Source organism: Oncorhynchus clarkii, chromosome 19 (assembly GCF_045791955.1).
Source record: "Oncorhynchus clarkii lewisi isolate Uvic-CL-2024 chromosome 19, UVic_Ocla_1.0, whole genome shotgun sequence".
NCBI lineage: Eukaryota > Metazoa > Chordata > Actinopteri > Salmoniformes > Salmonidae > Oncorhynchus > Oncorhynchus clarkii.
This window is the reverse complement of record NC_092165.1, coordinates 19,290,206-19,313,410: the sequence shown is the minus strand read 5'-3', so window position 1 is coordinate 19,313,410 and position 23,205 is coordinate 19,290,206. Positions and strand designations below refer to the sequence as shown.

At 42.8% G+C, this 23,205-nt stretch overlaps 1 protein-coding gene across 1 annotated transcript in view; it reads right to left on the bottom strand.

The window, feature by feature from the left end:
• Window positions 1-14,879, bottom strand: part of LOC139374906 (F-box only protein 41-like) — a 65,308-nt gene extending 50,429 nt beyond the window's left edge. The window contains exons 1-2 of the mRNA XM_071116125.1: window positions 14,286-14,879; window positions 13,617-13,846 (exon numbers count right to left, since the gene is read on the bottom strand). Of these exons, the coding sequence (XP_070972226.1) occupies window positions 13,617-13,846; window positions 14,286-14,879 (824 nt within the window). The remainder of the gene's footprint in view (window positions 1-13,616; window positions 13,847-14,285) is intronic.
• Between the last annotated feature and the right edge of the window lie 8,326 nt (window positions 14,880-23,205).

Here is a 23,205-nt window from a genome sequence, read left to right as displayed (position 1 = left end):
AGGAAAATGTCAGGAATTGTGAAAAAAAGGAGTTTAAATGTATTTGGCTAAGGTGTATGTAAACCTCCGACTTCAACTGTATGCATGCATGCTTGTAAAATTCTTAATAGCATAGCAATGTTTTTGAAACAGCTGAAATGTATAAGTATTTCTTATATTAGAGACTTGTTTTTACCTGAAATTGCAGTAAAAGCCAGTTACTCAAATTGACACCATAGCTTTAAGGGAATTTCAGAACACTAACTTATTTCATTGCAAAAGCGAGCAGGAACGCACACATCAACTCAGTAAAATCATTTTTTTTATGCAATTTGCTTTTATTCAAGTAATGATTTGCATGACATTGATGAAATTAAGCATGGTTTGTTTGTAAGGTAACTTCAATACGCTATGTAGGCCGAAAAGCAATCTAGCTATGGTTCAGCTAACGTTGGCTGACATTAGCAGTCAGCTAATTAACATAGCTAGCAAGTTAGCAGCAGTAGCTAGTAGCAAAGATTTATATTACTAACCTAAGCTAAACAACAAGCTGTGGTCTCCAATGGGAGCAAACAGTGGGCAAAAACATGCAAGGAGGTGGGCAGAGCCAAGAACAAGCTAGCGAGATCCTATTGGGGCATTCTAGCATGTATTTGCATATCTCTGTTAGGGAACGCCTACTCTGTGAAGTGTACGTGTGCAATATCTCAAGTCACCCTTACATTCCTTCTAAATAACACCATTTTTTTTAAAGTCTACAAAAAGTCTACTCTGTTCATAACCAATTGTAGTTTTGAAAACAGAAAACTGAGATCAATTGTTTCCTTTTTCAAGTACATTTATTTATACAGGTTTTTCTCTTTCAGATAACATCTCTTTTCCAATAGAGACCTGGTCCGATAGCAGCAGGGGGAACAACGTTTCCGACAAAACAACTTACTAACACTAACACAACATTAAACAAAACTATAAACACACATACAGTACAACAAAAACATTTTACGTAATCATTAAATACAAATCATTAAAATCCAGACGTAAAATATTTACACAAGAAGCAGTCTAATATCACACAGTCAACTCTAGTCATTTAGTAAGTTCACCATTCTGCGATTGTCACTTTTAAACAATGCACAGTGTTAAACACAATGCTCTTATGTCATTCATTGATGAGAAAATGTGTAGAAAGTCACCCAGAATCCATCTCGCTCCACATCAGCCTCTGTGAATACAAGGGGTGGCAGACTATGAATATTTGTAAACAACAGCTGGTGCACGATATCTAAGGAAGTCTCAAGGTTTTGCTCGCCTGAGGTAGAGTATCTCATGATAAGCTGTAGACCACCCTTTCGACCTATAGTTTTCATCTGTATTTTTTGTAGCTGTCTTTATAACACCCCAGATCGATGCTGGCAATAAGACCGCACTCAATAAGCTGAATACCGCCATAAGCAAACAGGAAAACGCTCATCCAGAGGTGGCGCTCCTAGTGGCCGGGGACTTTAATGCAGGGAAACTTAAATCAGTTTTACCTAATTTCTATCAGCATGTTAAATGTGCAACCAAAGGGGGGAAAAACAACCTCTAGACAACCTTCACTCCACACACAGAAATGCGTACAAAGCTCTCCCTTGCCCTCCATTTGCCAAATCTGACAATAATTCTATCATCCTGATTCCTGCATACAAGCAAAAATTTAAGCAGGAAGCACCAGTGACTCGGTCAATAAAAAAAGTGGTCAGATGAAGCATATGCTAAACTACAGCACTGTTTTGCTAGCAAACTGGAATATGTTCCGGGATTCTTCCGATGGCATTGAAGAGTGTACCACATCAGTCACTGGCTTCATCAATATGTGCGTCGATGACGTTGTCCCCACAGTAACTGTATGTACATACTAGAGGTCGACCGATTAATTGGAATGGCCGATTTTTGGACAAACATTTTTTGGGGACAATTTTTTTTTTTTACACCTTTATTTAACTAGGCAAGTCAGTTAAGAACACATTCTTATTTTCAATGGCCTAGGAACGGTAGGTTAACTGCCCTGTTCAGGGGCAAAACGACCTTTTACCTTGTCAACGCGGGGATTCAATCTTGCAACCTTACGGTTAACTAGTCCAACGCTCTAACCACCTGCCTTACATTGCACTCCACAAGGAGCCTGCTTGTTACGCAACTGCAGTAAGAAGCCACTGTAAGTTGCTAGCTAGCATTAAACTTAACTTATAAAAAACAATCAATCAATCAATCATAATCACTAGTTAACTACACATGGTTGATGATATTACTAGTTTATCTAGCGTGTCCTGCGTTGCATATAATCGATGTGGTGCGCATTCGCAAAAAAGGACAGTCATTGCTCCAACGTGTACCTAACCATAAACATCAATGCCTTTCTTAAAATCAATACACAAGTATATATTTTTAAACCTGCAGTTTGGGCCGCCTGGCTCGTTGCAAAACTGTGTGAAGACTATTTATTCCTAACAAAGACAGCCAACTTCGCCAAACGGGGGATGATTTAACAAAAGCGCATTTGCGAAAAAAGCACAATCGTTGCACGACTGTACCTAACCATAAACACCAATGCCTTTCTTAAAATACACAGAAGTATACACAGAAGTATATATTTTTAAACCTGCATATTTAGCTAAAAGAAATCCAGGTTAACAGGCAATATTAACCAGGTGAAATTGTGTCACTTCTCTTGCGTTCATGGCACGCAGAGTCAGGGTAAATGCAGCAGTTTGGACCGCCTGGCTCGTTGCGAAATAATTTGCCAGAATTTTACGTAATTATGACATAACATTGAAGGTTGTGCAAAGTAACAGGGATATTTAGACTTATGGATGCCACCCGTTAGATAAAATATGGAACGGTTCCGTATTTCACTGAAAGAATAAACGTCTTGTTTTCGAGATGATAGTTTCCGGATTCGACCATATTAATGACCTAAGGCTTGTATTTCTGTGTGTTATTATGTTATAATTAAGTCTATGATTTGATAGAGCAGTCTTATTGAGCGATGGTAGGCACCAGCAGGCTCGTAAGCATTCATTCAAACAGCACTTTTGTGCGTTTGCCAGCAGCTGTTTATGACTTCAAGCCTATCAACTCCCGAGATTAGGCTGGTGTAACCGATGTGAAATGGCTAGCTAGTTAGCGGGGTGTGCGCTAATAGCGTTTCAAACGTCACTCGCTCTGAGACTTGGAGTAATTGTTCCCCTTGCTCTGCATGGGTAACGTTGCTTCGAGGTTGGCTGTTGTCGATGTGTTCCTGGTTCAAGCCCAGAGGAGAGGGACGGAAGCTATACTGATACACTGGCAATACTAAAGTGCCTATAAGAACATCCAATAGTCAAACGTATATGAAATACAAATCGTATAGAGAGAAATAGTCCTATAATTCCTATAATAACTACGACCTAAAACTTCTTACCTGGGAATATTGAAGACTCATGTTAAAAGGAACCACCAGCTTTCATATGTTCTCATGTTCTGAGCAAGGAACTTAAATGTTAGCTTTCTTACAATGCACATATTGCACTTTTACTTTCTTCTCCAACACTTTATTTTTGCATTATTTACACCAAATTGAAGATGTTTATTTATTTATTTGAGGCTAAATAGATTTTATTGATGTATTATATTAAGTTAAAATAAGTGTTCATTCAGTATTGTTGTAATTGTCATTATTACAACAACAAAAAACAACAACAAAATTGGCCAATTAATCGGTATCAGCTTTTTTTGGTCCTCCAATAATCGGTATCGGCTTTGAAAAATCATAATCAGTCGACCTCTAATACATACCCCAACCAGAAGCCATGGATTACAGGCAACATCAGCACTGAGCTAAAGGGTAGAGCTGCTGTTTTCAAGGAGCGGGACTCTAACCCAGAAGCTTATAAGAAATCCCGCTATGCCCTCCAACGTACCATCAAACAGGCAAAGCATCAATACAGGACTAAGGTCGAATCTTACTACACCGGCTCCAACACTCGTCAGGTGTGGCAGGGCTTGCAAACTATTACAGACTACAAAGGGAAGCACAGCCGAGAGCTGCCCAGTGACACAAGCCTACCAGACAAGCTAAATAACTTATATGCTCGCATCGAGGCAAGTAACACGGAAACATGCATGAGAGCACCAGCTGTTCTGGACGACTGTGTGATCACGCTCTCCGCAGCCAATGTGAGTAAGACCATTAAACACTTCAACATTCTCAAGGCCGCAGGGCAAGACAGATTACCAGGACGTGTACTGACCAACTGGCAAGTGTCTTCACATTTTCAACGTCTCCCTTTCTGAGTCTGTAATATCAACATGTTTCAAGCAGACCACCAAGGCACAGTCCCTGTGCCCAAGAACACTAAGGTAACCTGTCTAAATGACTACTGACCTGTAGCACTCACATCTATAGCCATGAAGTGCTTTGGAAGGCTGGTGATGGCTCACATCAACACCATCATTCCAGAAACCCTAGACCCACTCCAAATTGCGTACCGCCCCAACAGATCCACAGATGATGCAATCTCTATTGCACTCCACACTGCTCTTTCCCACCTGGACAAAAGGAACACCTATGTGAGAATGCTATTCACTGACTACAGCTCAGCATTCAACACCATAGTGCCCTCAAAGCTCATCACTATGCTAAGGACCCTGGGACTAAACACCTCCCTCTGCAACTGGATCCTGGACTTCCTGACGGGCCGCCCTCAGGTGGTAAGGGTAGGTAACAACACATCCGCCACACTGATCCTCAACACGGGGGCCCCTCAGGGATGCGTGCTCAGTCCGCTCCTGTACTCCCTGTTCACTCATGACTGCACGGCCAAGCTCAACTCCAACACCATCATTAAGTTTCCCGATGACACAACAGTGGCCTGATCACCGACAATGACGAGACAGCCTATAGGGAGAAGGTCAGAGACCTGACCGTGTGGTTGAAGGACAACAACCTCTCCCTCAACGTGATCAAGACGAAGGAGATGATTATGGACTACAGGAAAAGGAGGACCGAGCACACCCCCTTTCTCATTGACGGGACTGTAGTGGAGCAGGTTAACAGCTTCAGTATTCAGTATTTGGCTCCATCCATCTTCCCATCAATTTTAACCACCTTCCCTGTCCCTGCTGAAGAAAAGTAGGCCCAAACCATGATGCTGCCACCACCATGTTTGACAGTGGGGATGGTGTGTTCAGGGTGATGAGCTGTGTTGCTTTAACGCCAAACACAACGTTTTGCATTGTTGCCAAAAAGTTCAATTTTGGTTTCATCTGACCAGAGCACCTTCTTCCACATGTTTGGTGTGTCTCCCAGGTGGCTTGTGGCAAACTTTAAACAACACTTTTTATGGATATCTTTAAGAAATGGCTTTCTTCTTGCCACTCTTCCATAAAGGCCAGATTTGTGCAATATACGACTGATTGTTGTCCTATGGACAGAGTCTCCCACCTCAGCTGTAGATCTCTGCAGTTCATCCAGAGTGATCATGGGCCTCTTGGCTGCATCTCTGATCAGTCTTCTCCTTGTATGAGCTGAAAGTTTAGAGGGACGGCCAGTTCTTGGTAGATTTGCAGTGGTCTGATACTCCTTCCATTTCAATATTATCGCTTGCACAGTGCTCCTTGGGATGCTTAAAGCTTGGGAAATATTTTTGTATCCAAATCCGGCTTTAAACTTCTTCACAGCAGTATCTCGGACCTGCCCGGTGTGTTCCTTGTTCTTCATGATGCTCTCTGCGCTTTTAACGGACCTCTGAGACTATCACAGTGCAGGTGCATTTATGCGAAGACTTGATTACACACAGGTGGATTGTATTTATCATCATTAGTCATTTAGGTCAACATTGGATCATTCAGAGATCCTCACTGAACTTCTGGAGAGAGTTTGCTGCACTGAAAGTAAAGGGGCTGAATAATTTTGCACACCCAATTTTTCAGTTTTTGATTTGTTAAAAAAGTTTGAAATATCCAATAAATGTCGTTCCACTTCATGATTGTGTCCCACTTGTTGTTGATTCTTCACAAAAAAATACAGTTTTATATCTTTATGTTTGAAGCCTGAAATGTGGCAAAAGGTCGCAAAGTTCAAGGGGGCCGAATACTTTCGCAAGGCACTGTACATATTACCTCAATTAACCAGTGTCCCCGCACATTGACTCTGTCACCGTTACCCCCTGTAAATTGCCTCGCTATTGTTATTTTACTGCTGCTCTTTAAGCATTTCTTACTTTAATTTCTTACTTTTTCTTAAAATTGCATTGTTGTTTAAGGACTTGTAAGTAAGCATTTCACTGTAAGATTGTATTCAGTGCATGTGACAAATCAAATTTGCTCCCACTGGGCTTCCTCTCACCACCATTTATACAGACGGTGAAATATCTGTCTCGTTGTTCTATCAGTAGTAGTAGTAGTAGTAGTAGTAGTAGTTGTAGTAGTAGTGGTAGTAGTGGAAGTAGTAGTGTTAGTAGTAGTAGCAGTAGTGGTAGTAGTAGTTGTAGTAGTAGTGGTAGTAGTTGTAGTAGTAGTGGTAATAGTAGTAGTAGTCGTAGTAGTGGTAGTAGTGTATGAGGAGGATGCAGACATTTTGTTTAGCTTGCTAGCTAGCTCTGTGTAATATGAGTGACATCGTATGATAACGTTACTGTACTTTTACATTCCTCTGAGAAGGGTAAAAGTACACTTTTGCCATGCTCAAGTTTTTTCATGAATCAAATGTTAGCAGTAGCTCCACCACTGGCTGTTGTCTTGCAGCTCAAATTCATGAGTGTATAGACAACAACAACACAAATCAACCATTTCAAATGTCTGTCCATGCTTGTTGATGGTTGCAATTATTCCAGAGTGTAATATGCTAGATGAAAAGTTGCTTGAGTCGTTTGCCTGTTTACTGGCTAAAGGCTATGATGATATTCATGAAACATTTAACCCGTAGAGCTGGAACAGCAGGTCACTATGTCCCCGATCCCCTCTCTCAGCATGGGACATTCCATTGCTAAGGTAAATAGAAATGTTTATGTACATGTAATGTCATTTGAAATGACATTGTTTCAACGCTCTTCAGTCTGAATAAGCCCCTAGTTGCCCTGCTATCTACGACTACAACAAATCCCCCGTGGCTTCCCTCTCATGTCTTTTGACCTTCATGTCAGATCACAGCTAAAAGAGTTTAATGACTCTCCCATCCAATCAACTGTGTAAACACTGCATGAACAGCCAATCATCACAGCTCACACTGACAAGGCCCAGGCTATTATTGGACTACTTTCATTTACCCAATCAAAGCCCAGCGCTGGCATTACAATGCAAATGACTTGGGCAATCTTCTGCCTTTACTTGATAAGATCATAGTGAGTTATAAAAAGAACATCCCTCTTCCTGATTTCCTGGCACCATGAGTTAGCTTAATGAGTTGCGAAGCGCATATATATATAAAAATGAATAAGTAAATAGTAATTATGGCAGGGAGCATCTTAAGAGAAAAAAAATGCCTAGGTTTTCAATTCCGATCTGTGAGTCTATTAGCGCACACACACACACACACACACACACACACACACACACACACACACACACACACACACACACACACACACACACACACACACACACACACACACACACACACACACACACACACACACACACACACACACACACACACACACACACACTATTAGAACCGTGATGAAACATTGAAATTACTGGGATGGCTTAGCTTAACTACATATCACATTCCATTTTTGTCCTGGGGCAAAACTGTAGTTGCGTAACCCTGAAATGATTTATGTTTACGCAAATGAGTCGAAAATACCCTATTTTAGGCTTAGGGGTTAGGTTTCGGGAAAATAGGATTTTGAATGGGAATCAATTGTTTGGTCCCCACATTAAAGCTGTGTGCACACTGTGTGCATGTGCTTATTGGTATGTCTGGTGCTATGGCAGTAATGTGGCCATGATGACATCCCAGGCCTTGCTCTGGACAGTATCTATCTATCTATCCGTCTGTCCGCAGACAGGCAACATATTATCTAGCCCTGATAAGCAGACTAACTGCTGAGTCAGAGGAGGAAGTGGTAAGGATAAGGACAGACAGAAAGAGGAAGGGGTTGCTTTAACATCCTACACTGATAAGCAGACTAACTGCTGAGTCAGAGGAGAGAGGGAGGGAGTGGTAAGGATAAGGACAGACAGAAAGAGGAAGGGGTTGCTTTAACATCCTACACTGATAAGCAGACTAACTGCTGAGTCAGAGGAGAGAGGGAGGGAGTGGTAAGGATAAGGACAGACAGAAAGAGGAAGGGGTTGCTTTATGCTTTAACATCCTACACTGTGCAGTGATGCTCTGTGTGCCTCTTCTATTAACGGTCCAATGCATCACTAATGCTAGCTGAGCTAAACTTACAGTACCAATCCTTTTCATTTACCTTCCTTTAAATCAGGGAGTCACCATTGAGACCGGTGTCTCTTACGAGGGAGCCTTGCATGTACAATTTCATAAAAATACATCAACAATCAAATACAATATAAAACAAATCAAATACAATATAAAACAAATCAAATACAATATAAAACAAATCAAATACAATATAAAACAAATCAAATACAATATAAAACAAATCAAATACAATATAAAACAAATCAAATACAATATAAAACAAATCAAATACAATATAAAACAAATCAAATACAATATAAAACAAATCAAATACAATATAAAACAAATCAAATACAATATAAAACAAATCAAATACAATATAAAACAAATCAAATACAATATAAAACAAATCAAATACAATATAAAACAAATCAAATACAATATAAAACAAATCAAATACAATATAAAACAAATCAAATACAATATAAAACAAATCAAATACAATATAAAACAAATCAAATACAAGGCAACACGTATTGGACAAACATAAATACACCCAAAACCATCAACAAAAAACATTCTTCGTGATAAGAACTGCCTGAACTGCCCTAGGGACACTAAAGTATCTATTCAACATGTATTTTGGAGATCATTCCAAACATGTGGGTTGAATTCGACATTTTGAACATTGAGATATTATATAAATGATAGAGAAGAAGAAGCCTTGAATAGGAAGAGTGGAAGAGAATGGGTTTAGTGTCAGAAGTTAAGGGTTCTCTGTAGAAAGCCAGAAGGCTTTGGAATGTGTTTGATGGAGGAGAGGAGAGCGATGTGTTGTTATAGGGGAGACAGATGGATATCTGTGGATTAGGTGAAGGAGTGGTTAAGGTCAGGAGATCCCCTAAAGGGAGTAATACGGATTTAGTATCCTGTTACGCTTTTCCTGTAGAACCATAAGATGTAAGGATTGGAGAGAAGGAAGAGTGTCTTAGGTGGGATATGTATATATATGTATCTGTGATGGGAGAAATATTGGGTTGTTTGAATTACAGCTGTACAGAACCTTTGGGAAGAATTAAACTTGGTTAATTAAAGCTTATCTAGCGTCCTTGAGTTATTTACTCTAGAACCTAACAGGACCGAACCTAAGAACCTAACAGATGGCGTTGTCGGCAGGATTCACCACGATTTGTAGTCAAACCATAGAATCCAGATCAATGGAGCAGAGCTGGCAACGAACAAGGTAGGCTAGTTCCTATATCTAATATTAGTGATGGGTAGGTTCCATATAGGATAGGTGCCTAGTGAGGATATTCCCCTGCGAGATCTGGAAAAATGACTAAAGTCCCAGTTGCAGTGACTTTTTGGTTTAAGATGAGAGTTCTAGAAGATGGTGAGTTAAAAAAAACAAAAAGAAAAGATAGGATATTCGAACACTGTTTGATTTACGTGTAGTAGCAGTATCAATACGGAGAGAGGTTGGTTTATGCCCTATGGGGAGAGGGCGCGATGAGAGATGAGGTGGGTTATCAATAATAGTGATATTTGAGGAAGTACTGGAAATGGACATAAAGTCCTGTCCGTATTCTCCAGTAATAAATTATTATTATTATTATTGGGCCATGCTGGTCATTTATGAACATTTGAACATCTTGGCCATGTTCTGTTATAATCTCCACCCGGCACAGCCAGAAGAGGACTGACCACCCCACATAGCCTGGTTCCTCTCTAGGTTTCTTCCTAGGTTTTGGCCTTTCTAGGGAGTTTTTCCTAGCCACCGTGCTTCTACACCTGCATTGCTTGCTGTTTGGGGTTTTAGGCTGGGTTTCTGTACAGCACTTTGAGATATCAGCTGATGTACGAAGGGCTATATAAATACATTTGATTTGATTTCGATTTAAATTCGCAGACACTATGGTATCGGTTCTAATACAAAGTATTAAGTGCCGTGACCAATTAATTATAATCCGGGGAAGTGTGTGGTGCTATCTTAGAAAATACTTAATAAAAAGGTGTAGTATTATAGACGGGAGTGAAGAAATCTAAAATACCCTGAACACGGTCGGGAGTGTTTAGGGAATAACAACTATTGATATGGCGACAAACGGACCAGTTTCTCCCTGTAATATAGAGCTACCAGAGTTTAATAAAGCCATGGAAGCGCTGACCGAAGCGCACAAGCATTCTACCAATTCGGCTGGAATATGGGAAAAATAAGAACCTAACAAATGTGTAGCAAGAAAAGTGAAGGCTGACTTACTTAACTCTCTGTAGACACCAAAGGAGTCTCCAGAGTTATCAAACCCGTTCACACCTTTGGTTAACTTGTCATTGTAAATCTTAACAGTGAAGTTAGGTAAGTCGGAAGCTTGTGAACAAAAAGAGCGTAATGATGTGATCTACGTAACTTCAAAAGAAGCACAGCCAACCTTTTGGTAAAGAATACAGTGATGAGTAATAAAAACGGTCTCCTGTGATAAAACAAAGGGCGCTATGAAAAACGACATCCGGGGGGGGTTTAAAAGTAGAGGCAGCTGTACTTTGATAAATAGTTCCAACCTAATTAAGAACAGGTTGAAAGGTTGACTGCACAATCTGCTTCCTGACGACTTAAGAGACAATATCTGTCTGCAAAAATAGCCCACTTTAAATCTTAGTTTAACAAGCTCATTCGTATGTTTTATAAACTATAAATCATTATAGAACATCCGATGAGTGAGGATGTAATCCATCTAAGTGAGAAAATCTTACTCGCAAACAAACCCTAAACTGAACCACCACAATAAAGTGTGCCAGCTATTCTCATATTCCCCATTCACCCCCTGACTGAATTAAGTGTAATGACTATGCCTTGTTGAAGCTGCCCCAAACACAGTAGGCCAGGTGGTTTGAGCCTATGTGATACTGGTCCAGATTGTCTCCTATTGGCCAGATGTTGCTGTCCAAGCCATCCTTCAGCCTGACTGGCCAATGAGCATGCTGAGGCACTCAGTGACATGGAGACATCAGTCAATAGGCACGCTTCAGGCACAGAGTTATGGAGATGGCAGCAAGGCCACATCTGGAGGACTGGACGTCCACAGAGAATCACACCATCAAAAGAGAGAGAGCGTGTGTGGACGGACAGAGAGAGCCAGAGGGGGGGGGGGGGGAGAGGGTAAGAGAGAGCGTGTGTGGACGGACAGAGAGAGCCAGAGGGGGAGAGAGAGAGAGAGGGAGAGAGAAAGAGAGGAGGGTAAGAGAGAGCGTGTGTGGACGGGGACAGAGAGAGCCAGAGGGGGAGAGAGAGAGAGAGGGAGAGAGAGAAAGAGAGAGAGAGAGAGAGAGAGAGAGAGGAGGGTAAGAGAGTGTGTGTTGACGGACAGAGAGAGCCAGAGGGGGGGAGAGAGAGAGAGAGAGAGAGAGAGAGAGAGAGGAGGGTAAGAGAGAGCGTCATACCATCCATGTCGGGGTCACTGTTCGGTTTACCCTCAGAGTTCAGCCATGCATCAGTAACACTGACACAGCTGTGGACAACTGTGTGAATGGGCAGAGAGACCAAAGCACCCAGCAGCCATCATCAGCTGTGAGTTATCCACAAGGGTCCAGGCAAACACACATTCACACATGGAGTTATGGACACAAACATCACAAAATGAAAGTCAGTTTGGCAGGAAAACCAGGGTCCAAACCTTCTCGGTATGTGGCACTAGCAACAGCTTCTGAATATTGGCTCACTTATCCACAAGGGTCCAGATAAACACAAACTCACACGTGGATATCACAGCCACTAAGAATACACCGTAAAGCTAAACCTGTACAGTATGTGGTCTGACTCACTTGCAACAGTAAAGAGCTACTGTAGGTATATACATGGAAGGTTTAGAGTAGGCCTCTATCATCAGACTCACTGTTTGTGGGTAAGCCCGTAGGGGTGTGCCGAGTAGTCGGAGAAAACAAGCATCTTAAAAGATATAGGCAATTTTCCTATGATCAAAGTATTTTTTTATTTAAAAAAAAATCTGGGTGGCAGCGCGCAACTTTCAGTCAAGTGCACGGTGCTACGTGGTCTAAAATAACTCAACTGGCTAGTTATCCTGTCTGTAAACAGAAAGGCGGGGCTGTACGTTGATCCTGCTGCACTGATTCAATAGAGTGAAGCTTGTATTTCTCTGTCCACACGCTTCACTTGCATGTTGTTTTCGGTCTGATCGTTTAGATCGCTGCTGCCTCCTGTTCGCCTACTACTACGATAAATCAAATGGTGAGGATGTTTGCCAGCTAGCAAGCATAATATCTAACAAGCAGGCCGAGGGTAGGGAGAAAATATGAACCGCCCGTGCACATTCTGACTGAGTAACAGCAAACTTTTCTGCCCGGCCTGCTGCAAGTTGAGGGACACACACACACACACTGTTGGGGAATAATCAGAATAGTTGGGTAACATAGATAAGATGTTTTATTTTCATTATATGCTTGTGAGTTACTTCTCATTTAGAATGTATCTTGTTGTACTATAGTGGTGGCCATTTGCAGTTATCCTTTCTCTTGTCCTGGGTTCAGTTACTTGGGCCGCAGAGAGGGGAGAGGTCGAGCTTGTCTTCATATGTAAACATATCTTTTAAAACATGTGAAGGGATGATTGAGGGGGAACCAATAATGTCTTGTCACTGTGATCTTGTCCAGGAGGGTTGTATTTGATATATGCTAGTTTTTGGTCCTGAATGGTACCAAGAGCGAGATAAGAACATAGTTTAGGAGACAAAGCTGAACGATAATTTACAGCCAATGCTGTCTGGCTATGTGTGTCTTTGCTATAAAGGATCTCAGTTGCAATGTGTAAGCACTCTCAGAGAATTCATTTATAGACACTGAATTAATCTGAGAGTCACAGGGTTGTGATGGAGCTCATATAATTAAAGATGGACTTTATGATAACTCTGACTTGTGTGTGGTTTTTGCTCTCATGATTTGGTAATACAGGAAATTTCCACTACAACACACACACACACACACACACACACACACACCAGCCTTTTTGGTCTATAAACCAGCAGGGAGATGGTATTTTGCCAACATCTACTTAGGCATGTAAAAACTATTTTGTTTTTCACAATCACGAGTATCATCTGATCCAACTATCAACTGCCAATTTACGGATACGATTACAAGTATGGCCAGATTGGCACACCCCTATCCTACTGGTAGCAACAGTACAGCTACGTAAGGCCTACACAGTAAAGGTAAACCGCCATATTGTCTGACTCACTGTTGTTTGTGGGTGAGCTCCTCCTCCTTGCTGACCAGGTCCTGCTTGAGGTTGGCCAGCATCTCCACCGAAACATCTACCTGGCGGGAGAGCTCCGATGCCTTGTCCTCCAGGTCCTGTTTCTCCTGGCCCAGCCGCTCGCTCTCGTGCTTGGCCCGCTCCAGCTCGCCGCTCTTCCTCTCCAGCTCTGTCTGCAGCCGGCCCACACGTGCAGCTATCTTCTGCTCCACCTGCAATGGAGGAGGGATTTTGGTTCCAGTCCAGTGGTGGTGATGGGAAGTACTTTTTATTTGAGTTTGTTGGTACATATGTAAAATACAGAAGAAAAAAATATTCTGAAAAAAGGGGAGAAAATACCAATAAATATATATATATATCTTTTTTAAATTTTCTCTTCCAAAGAAGGGTAGTGATGGGAAGAAATGAAATAAATCAGTGTTTCCCAAACCTCTTCTTGAGTATTCTCATATTAGTATTCCACATATTAGCATTCGATAACAAGCCTGATTCAATTAATGAGCTTAGTGGGCTTGGTGATAAGTTCACCAAATGAATTAGGTGTGGTAGTACTGGTATATATTATACATTGAATAAGTGGAATTAGCTCGGGGTACTCAAGGAGAGGTTAGGGAAAAACTGAAATAAATAAACGTAGATGATTACCATTACCTCCTCTGAGAGTTTCTCCAGCCTCTCGTCCAGCTCCAGACGCTCAAAGGCCCTTGCCTTCAGCCTGGACAGACCCTCCTCATAGGCCGCCTCCACTGCGCTCGCCGCCACATTCGCCGCCACCGCCACGGCCGTGCTTTGGTTGCTGTGGGAACCGTGATGGTCACCGGCTGCACTCATGGCTTTCTTCACAAAGATCTCCCCCAGGGGGAACTCTACATTGGGGATGTAGAGAGCCGCGGCGTTGGACGTTGTGGACAAACCGCCGAGGTCGTCGGGACAGGGAAGCTCGCGGCACGGGAAGCGACGCTCCTTGAAGTCCCTGAAGGCGGAAGACCGGAGTTGAAGTCCGTCGAAGGGGTCGTTGTTGTTGCTGCGGTTGCCGCCGGGGGCAGAAGGAGCGAGGAGAAGGTCTCCGTCGGCCACCAGGGGGAGTAGTGCAGCGGCGTCACACACGCTGTTGGACTTGGAGAGCACGTAGAGCGTCTCGTAGGTATGGCTGTACTCCAGGTGGGCGCGGAGGGAGGACAGCGACCGGAAGCGTTTGTGCTCCCCGCAACGAGGACAGCGGTAGGGCAGGTCCAAAGAAGCCATTCCGTGAAAGGCCGGCGGGGGGCCCCTCACGCGGCACAGCGGCGCAGACACGCCGCGGGCGTACTACTCACCGAGTACTGGGCGGGTCCTCTCATGGTACAAAAATGGTGGTGGTGAGAGTTAGATGAGGGCGAGAAGGAAGACGGATGTCTGAGGGAGGCGAGAATTAGACCAAAGGCCATTCACGCCATCACACATACTGACAGTCTGACACACACAAACACAAACACAAACCCGCAGATTCAGAATCTTCTTAGGTTGTAGATTTGTTCCTCGTCACCGTTACTTCTGCCTCACCATGAACCTTTGGCCCTGAAAGAAACAGCGAAAGAGAGTTTAGGACATTATTTGCATTTCTTACAGGTGAAGTCAGAAGTTTACATACACTTAGGTTGGAGTCTTTAAAACAAGTTTTTCAAACCACTCCACAAATTTCTTGTTAACAAACTATAGTTTTGACAAGTCAGAAATGGAACAGCAGATCCCAGACGTGCTCAATGGGATTGAGATCCGGGCTCTTTGCTGGCCATGGCAGAACACTGACATTCCTGTCTTGCAGGAAATCACACACAGAACGAGCAGTATGACTGGTGGCATTGTCATGCTGGAGGGTCATGATGCTGGCCTTCTAGGCAGAGTTCCCCTGTCCAGTGTCTGTGTTCTTTTGCCCATCTTAATCTTTTCTTTTTATTGGCCAGTCTGAGATATGGCTTTTTCTTTGCAACTCTGCCTAGAAGGCCAGCATCCCGGAGTCGCCTCTTCACTGTTGACGTTGAGACTGGTGTTTTACGGGTACTATTTAATGAAGCTACCAGTTGAGGACTTGTGAGGCGTCTGTTTCTCAAACTAAACACTCAAATGTACTTGTCCTCTTGCTCCATTGTGCACCGGGGCCTCCCACTCTTTATATTCTGATTAGAGACAGTTTGCGCTGTTCTGTGTAGGGAGTAGTACACAGCGTTGTACGAGATCTTGAGTTTCTTGGCAATTTCTTGCATGGAATAGCCTTGATCTCTCAGAACAAGAATAGACTGACGAGTTTCAGAAGTGCTTTGCGTCTAGCCATTTTGAGCCTGTAATCGAACCCACAAATGCTGATGCTCCAGATACTTAACTAGTCTAAACATGGCCAGTTTTATTGCTTCTTTAAATCATAACAGTTTTCAGCTGTGCTAACATAATTGCAAAAGGGTTTTCTGATGATCAATTAGCCTTTTAAAATGATCAACTTGGATTAGCTAACACAACATGCCATTGGAACACAGGAGTGATGGTTGCTGATAATGGGCCTCTGTTCCCCGATGTAGATATTCCATTAAAAATCTGCCGTTTCCAGCTACAATAGTCATTTACAACATTAACAATGTCTACACTGTATTTCTGATCAATTTGATGGTATTTTAATGGACACATTTTTTTTGCTTTTCTTTCAAAAACAAGTACATTTCTAAGTGACCCCAAACTTTTGAACGGTAGTGTATGTTTTTTCAACAACAGGTTATGGTCAATAATATCAAAGGCTGCACTGAAATCTAATAGTACAGCTCCCACAATCCTCTTATTAGCGATTTATTTCAACCAATCATGTCATTTGTGTCAGTGCAGTACATGTTGACTGCCCTTCTCTATGAGCATGCTGAACATCTGTTGTTCATTTGTTTACAGAGAAATAGCATTGTATTTGGTCAAACACATTTTTTCCCAACAGTTTGCTAAGAGCTGGCAGCAAGTTTATAGGTCTGCTGTTAAAACCATTAAAGGCCGCTTTACCACTCTTGGGTAGCAGAATTACTTTGGCTTCCCTCCAGGCCTGAGGACAAAGACTTTCCTCTAGGCTCAGATTAAAGATATGACAGATAGGAGTGGCTATAGAGTCCGCCACCATCCTCAGTAGCTTTCCATCTAAGTGGTCAATGTCAGGAGGTTTGTCATTATTGATCGTTAACAATAATTTCCCCACATCTCTCACACTAACTTCACAAAATCCAAACGTGTACTACTTTTCTTTCATTATTTGTTTTTTTTTATGCCTGAATACAATTTCTCACTGTTCGTTGTTGGCATTTCCTGCCTAAGTTTGCCCACTTTGCCAATGAAGTAATCATTAAAATAATTGGCAACATCAAATGGTTTTGTAAAGAATATGCCATCTGATTCGATGAAAGATAGTTGAATTCATCTTTCTGCCCATAATTGAGAAGGTTTCGAGAAAAGTATTTCTGTCCACACACAAGACAGTCATCACATCGACCGCTAGTGATGGGCATTACGAGTCTTTTCTGTGAGCAGGATCATTTGGCTCTCAAACAGCTCTTGGTTCAGTGATGCTTAGAAAGTGAACTAAAACCATGAAAAAAATGGTCAATCTCTAATTTAAAGCCTAAAACAATGAGGCTCTCTTCTCACTAGATGGTAATTCCTCAGTGCAGAAACAATCTTCGGATAATGTTTTTTAAATTTATCAGCAGATGAGATGTCTCGAGCTCAAACAACAATAGTAAAAGTACGCAAATCAGAGAGTCAAATGAACATCTTTCACATATGGGATTTGACGTTCGCCAAAAAGAGCCGTTCAAAAAGAGCAGTTTGTGAACAAACGACGGAGTGATAGACAAACGCCCGCACCACACAGACAAAAATGGGCAATATTGCTGGAAATGAATTGGCAGATAGTGTTAGGTTTAGCTTTTTACGCCAATAGTGGCTAACCTGGGGTGGGATAATGTCAAATGTTGCGTTGACTAGATAGGTGGGAGCTTGCAGTGTCTGATACTTGTGAGATCTGTTTATGACAGTTTAAGATGGAACACGTGAAAATTGCATGTACTTTGGGAAATGTTTAGCGAGCTACTCATAGGTGGGCTACGAGCTACTGGTAGCTTGCGATCGACCTGTTGGAGACCCCTGATCTACTGAATCATTGTGGTAAAATCAATTTGAGTTATGTATAGTTGAGATGTAGCTAAAGCGGTGGTCACCAACCTTTGAGTCAAGATCGCTTTGAGTAGAAATGCAAGCTGAGATCTACAGCACAGATTATTGTATTTTTTCACAGGACAAAAACGTAAGCCTATGCAACATTAACCAATGTGCAGTAGGCTATAGGCCCAGTACATTATCACTGCATATTGGCTATGTTTGAATTGCCCTGCCATTGTTGTTCTTCTCTTTCCATTTTAATTGTAGGGATTGGACACTGGTAATAGCATCGGTTGGTCAGTCTGAGGGCAGGGAGGGGAGTAGCGGTGAGGCAGCATCTCACCCTTCCTCCTCTCTCCCTCCCTCCGCTGAGAAAAAGGGGACACAGTCTTCCAGCTGACGGCGAAACTCAAGTCGCACTGCATTATTTCTGCCTCGTGCTTCAATTCATGTTGTTACTCTTATGACCAGAGAAAGTGAAATACTCCTCAATATAAAAAAAGACAAGCCTATAATAATAATAATAATAACAACAATAATAATGCAAGCTTATCAGCACCCTGCTCATTCATTGCAGCTGGTTGTAGTGTGAGTGGAATTAGGGAGAATGTGCATTTTATTGTTTTATAAATGTGTTGACAGTGCTGAATAACAACTTCAACATGAACTTACTCAAACAGCAGCTCTTCGCTGTATTCCTCGAGTCTCTCCCGTCATGGTTTTAAAAGTTTTGTAATCTCACAGTATCCATTTTACTTTGCGTTCGAGGCTTCTTTTTACAGTCTATGGCTCAAGGAAACTGCAGATTCGGTGATCTGAGCTATCCGATTGGCCAGCTGTAGGCCTATAGGTGCACTCGATTTGCTCTCTGGTCATGCCGGGTTGGCGGAGTTCTACCTTCAGACACATAAAATGGTTCAAAATGGGAACACTTTGCCGTCCTGGCGCCAGGGCTGCGGAATCAACTGGATCCACCACAAAAACACGAAATATTTTATTTTTTTTAAATAGGAATGCGAGGCTTTATTTTTTTTGTTACATAAATGTTTGGTGATCGACTAGGAGTGCCTTAGAGATTGACCAGCCGACCATTCACAGATTTCCTAAATAACAAATCTACATCTCAGCCCTCCAAGGGTGCTTGTTTGAGTATGATGTTTGTTGATGCAGTGTGCTGCAGAGTCAATGCTGGAAACAAGAACATGCAGCACAGCTTTGTGTCCCAAATGGCACCCTATAGGTCCTGGTCAAAAGTAGTGCACTATAGAGCGAATAGGGTGCCATTTAGGACAAACATAGTTTTAGAGGGGACAACTGACAGGCTGAGCTCATTTTTAGAAACATCTGACATTTCAGTGACAAGGTCGAGACACTGTCGAGGATGTAAATTGCTGCTGAAAGCCCTTCTCTTCCCCTTCAATGCATTGTCTTATCAGTTGAATTATTACCATTTGGTTAGCAATAAAATATAGAACGATAGACATCTTTCGATCCTATCATCCCCAATTATAGATTAGAACGATCAGAATATGACTTGGTTAAAGCTGTTTCACTAGACAAGCCTTATCCAATACATCTCCATTCAACTAATAGCCTACAAGGCTAATTCAATTATTCCTATACATATCAACGTCAATGGATAATGGTTTTATAACAGCTAAGTGACCCCAGAGACACACAGACCAGATGGACACTGCCCGTTATAACAGACAGTGGAGAGCAGAGGGAGAAAAAAGAAAAGAAAAAAACAACTGAAAAACATATTCAAATGTTTTTAAAAAACAAATAAAAAAAAAAGGTTCTCTCTGCCCCCTTCCCCTGCCCCTCACGTTCTCTTGCTCTATCACTCCCTCACCATCTCTTGCTCCCTCCCTCCCCCTTAGTACGGTGCATTCCGAGTGGATAGACATCGGGGAGTGGAGAGGTAAACATAGAGCCTATTAGTCTGTTTACCACCGTCCTCGCTCGCTACATCTTCAGGGCAACCATGCTACGTCGCTAACAACGAAGTCTAGAGGGTTGACCCAGGCTGCATGTCTGGCACAGTGGACCCGCCTTACCCCTGGCGCCACGGTCAAAGCCTCACAATTCTGCTCACGTTGTGGTCGCCTCACTCTACTCGTTTTTTTTCTTCTTCTTCTATCTGCCCTTCCCTTCCCTTTGCAGGCCTTTTGATTCTGGATTCTGCCTGTCAAAGTCATCCCAAAACTAGCCAGGTCCGGTTGACAACGACAAAACAAACAGAGCTAGGGCCCGGCTTATTCCAGACAGCGAGTGTTGATGAACACAGCCCCCAAAATGTAAAAAAACTAAACAAATCTGACCAAGCAGGTCAAATCTGATCCCCCTCCTATTTAAATGAGTGAATTTAGCTCTGAATATCAGTCAGTCAGTGTGACAACAGCAGGCTACAACAGTAGGGTCCATGTTAATGGCATTTAACAGTCCAGTGAGTCCACCCAGCCATCTGCCAATTAGAGTTCGGACGCAGAGCGTGAGCAGCTGGGCCGCTGCGGTGAACATCACAATGCCATAGCCCGCCGTCGTCAGGGCAATTAACCTGAAAGTGGCCTCCCGAGTGGCGCAGTGGTCTAAGGCACTGCACCGCAGTGCTAGCTGTGCCGCTAGAGATTGTGTTCGAGTCCAGGTTCTGTTGCAGCCGGGAGTCCCATGGTGCGGCGCACAATTTGCCCAGTGTCGTCCGGGTTAGGGGAGAGTTTGGCCGGCAGGGATATCCTTCTCTCATCGCACACTAGCGACTCCTGTGGCGGGCCGGGCGCAGTGCACGCAGACACGGTCGCCAGGTGTACAGTGTTTCCTCCGACACATTGGTGCAGCCGGCTTCCGGGTTGGATGGGCATTGTGTCAAGAAGCAGTGCGGCTTGGTTGGGTTGTGTTTCGGAGGACGCATGGCTCTCGACCTTCGCCTCTCCCGAGTCCGTACGGAGTTGCAGCGATGAGACAAGACTGTAACGACTACCAATTGGATACCACGAAATTGGGATAAAAAAGTAATGAAAGTGATGCCCCTCGCTTAATTGAATCCAATTAATTCTGCATGGCATTTGGTTGGTTTTCCTGCAACTATTGTGGCGTCCCCTGTATCGTCTGATCTAATTAGTGAAGCACATTTAGCTTCAGCGCAGAGAGAGATTGCCTGCTGGGCTAAAAAGGTCCGGCATGTGAGAGATTGAGGTCAGATACTGTATAGGTAGTGGGTACTTGTACAGAGTAACAGCGAGAGACTGACAGGTTGGGGTTTCAGCTAAGTCAGACCTGACTATATTGATTGTGGAATTGACTGGTGGCCTAACATTACTGTCCTGACTCATGACAAAACTGCATATCATTGAGTGAAACAGTGTTGCCTCCGTCCCTCTCCTCGTCCCTACCTGGGCTCGAACCAGGGCAACAACTGCCTCCCACGAAGCATCATTACCCATCGCTCCACAAAAGCGGTGGCCCTTGCAGAGCAACTACTTCAAGGTCTCTGAGCGCGCACCTCGCTAACTAGCTAGCCATTTCACACCGGTTACATCAGCACTGTTAAAATCACATTTAGCTCAAGTGCATTTTTTAAAACAAACCTAAGAATTGATGCTAAATCTATTAAGCTTATAATAGAGATGTTGGAACACTTCAAATCCTTTAATTGTGTTGGCCACATCTTTCTTGTTATCATTTGGATGAATGCCACTGCAAACTACCGTCATCCCTAATTTCAATACATGGTTAAAAACATGTAAAAAATTCTCAGCCACAATACAAAAAGTATTATGAGGATCTGTTAATAGGAGAGAGCAACATTAGCTGCTTGCACATTAGTGTGCTGCTGCCATAGAGGTGAGATCTCCCCACACAACCCCCTGAAGCGCTTTTAAACTTTAACTCACATATTACAGCACTGACAAATCTTCATGATTCGTGAGTCTGAAAATATTGTGGGCAGCACAGCTGACCTCTAACCTCACCCTAGCAAAATAGCTCATCGTGATGGCATGTTTATTTCCCTTTGAACAAATTGCTATCGTTATGATTAGCATGTTAGCTTGTGCTGCTTTAGATGAGCTGGACAAAAAAAATCCCATCAGCGTGACTCCCTATTCAATAGACATGTCTTCCAGACACTGATCCTGTGCGTTACAGGTCTGAGACCCAGCGAATTAGGCAGAGTAGGCTTTTAGGCATTCAGTGGAGGGGGATTAGGCATGAGGGTCTATAATGCCTATTAACATGCCAAGCAGGCATGATAGTAAACATACTAGCCTGGCACAGACACATCCTTACTCAGCTCAGTGTTCTCACACACCAGTGATCCCTAGACCAGTCCCCGATTCAAAAAGGGGTTGTCGTCTTTCAAATACTTTGAGTGTTCATCTAAGCTTACCTGGACTGCCAGTTGAACAGGGTTTGCATTTTGGGGACTATTCTATTAGTTCCATTGCTGCCAGGTAAGCGCAAATCAATATCAAACTGTTTTTGAAAGAAGAAAAAAAACAATTTGAGGTAGTGTGCACTTTCTCGCATGGATTTAAGCAAAATAGTGGAAACTCCCACCTTCCAATGCACACCATTTTCTATGCTTTTAAATCCATGAAAGGGAGCACCCAAGGGCACACTTCTTGAAAAAGAGTGGAAAATCAGAAAGAATGGGAAGAGCACTGCCAGAGTATACCCGCTCATTAAACCAGGAAGGCTGTGGTCAGAGACGATAAAAGACACAATCCAGAGAGATGTAATTGGCCAATTGGGCGGGAAGGAAGTGAAGTGGCTTGTCAGTCACGTGTCACTTCCTTTGACTGGAATGTATTGGCGTCCCACTGGCCTGCTCTCACAGTATGAACTCACTTGGATGTACTGCTGTAGCGCACATACACACATGCCACGCACGCACACCCACACAAACACACTGGTACAGTTTATCCTCACACACACTTTTGCTCGACAAAAATAGCCCCTCTAAAGCATTTTCCTCAATAACTGACTGTGTACACATCCAGTTCCAAACAGAACAGCAGACAGAAGACAGCACATCATATAGCTTCATCTCTAAATGACACCACAGGGAGATCTTGTCGATGCAGCGTTTACCTCAGTCAAGCATAAACACACTCAAGCTGTAGCCCACTCACTGCCTGCACTATCCCCCACCTGCCTGCCTACAGTACATGCAATAGTCATATATACACACACACACCTGGGTTCAAAGAGTATTTGATATCTTTCATATACTTTTGCTTCAACAGGTGTCTCCAGTTTTGTTGACATTTTGCCGTTGGTGATATATCTATCCCTTTTCCAAGCACATTGAGTTTGCCTTGTGCATCTGAATCAATGGAACAGTCCCAAAAGTGCAAACTCACTTGGCACTTCGGGCAGGTTAAATATGGTATATGAAATAAAACAA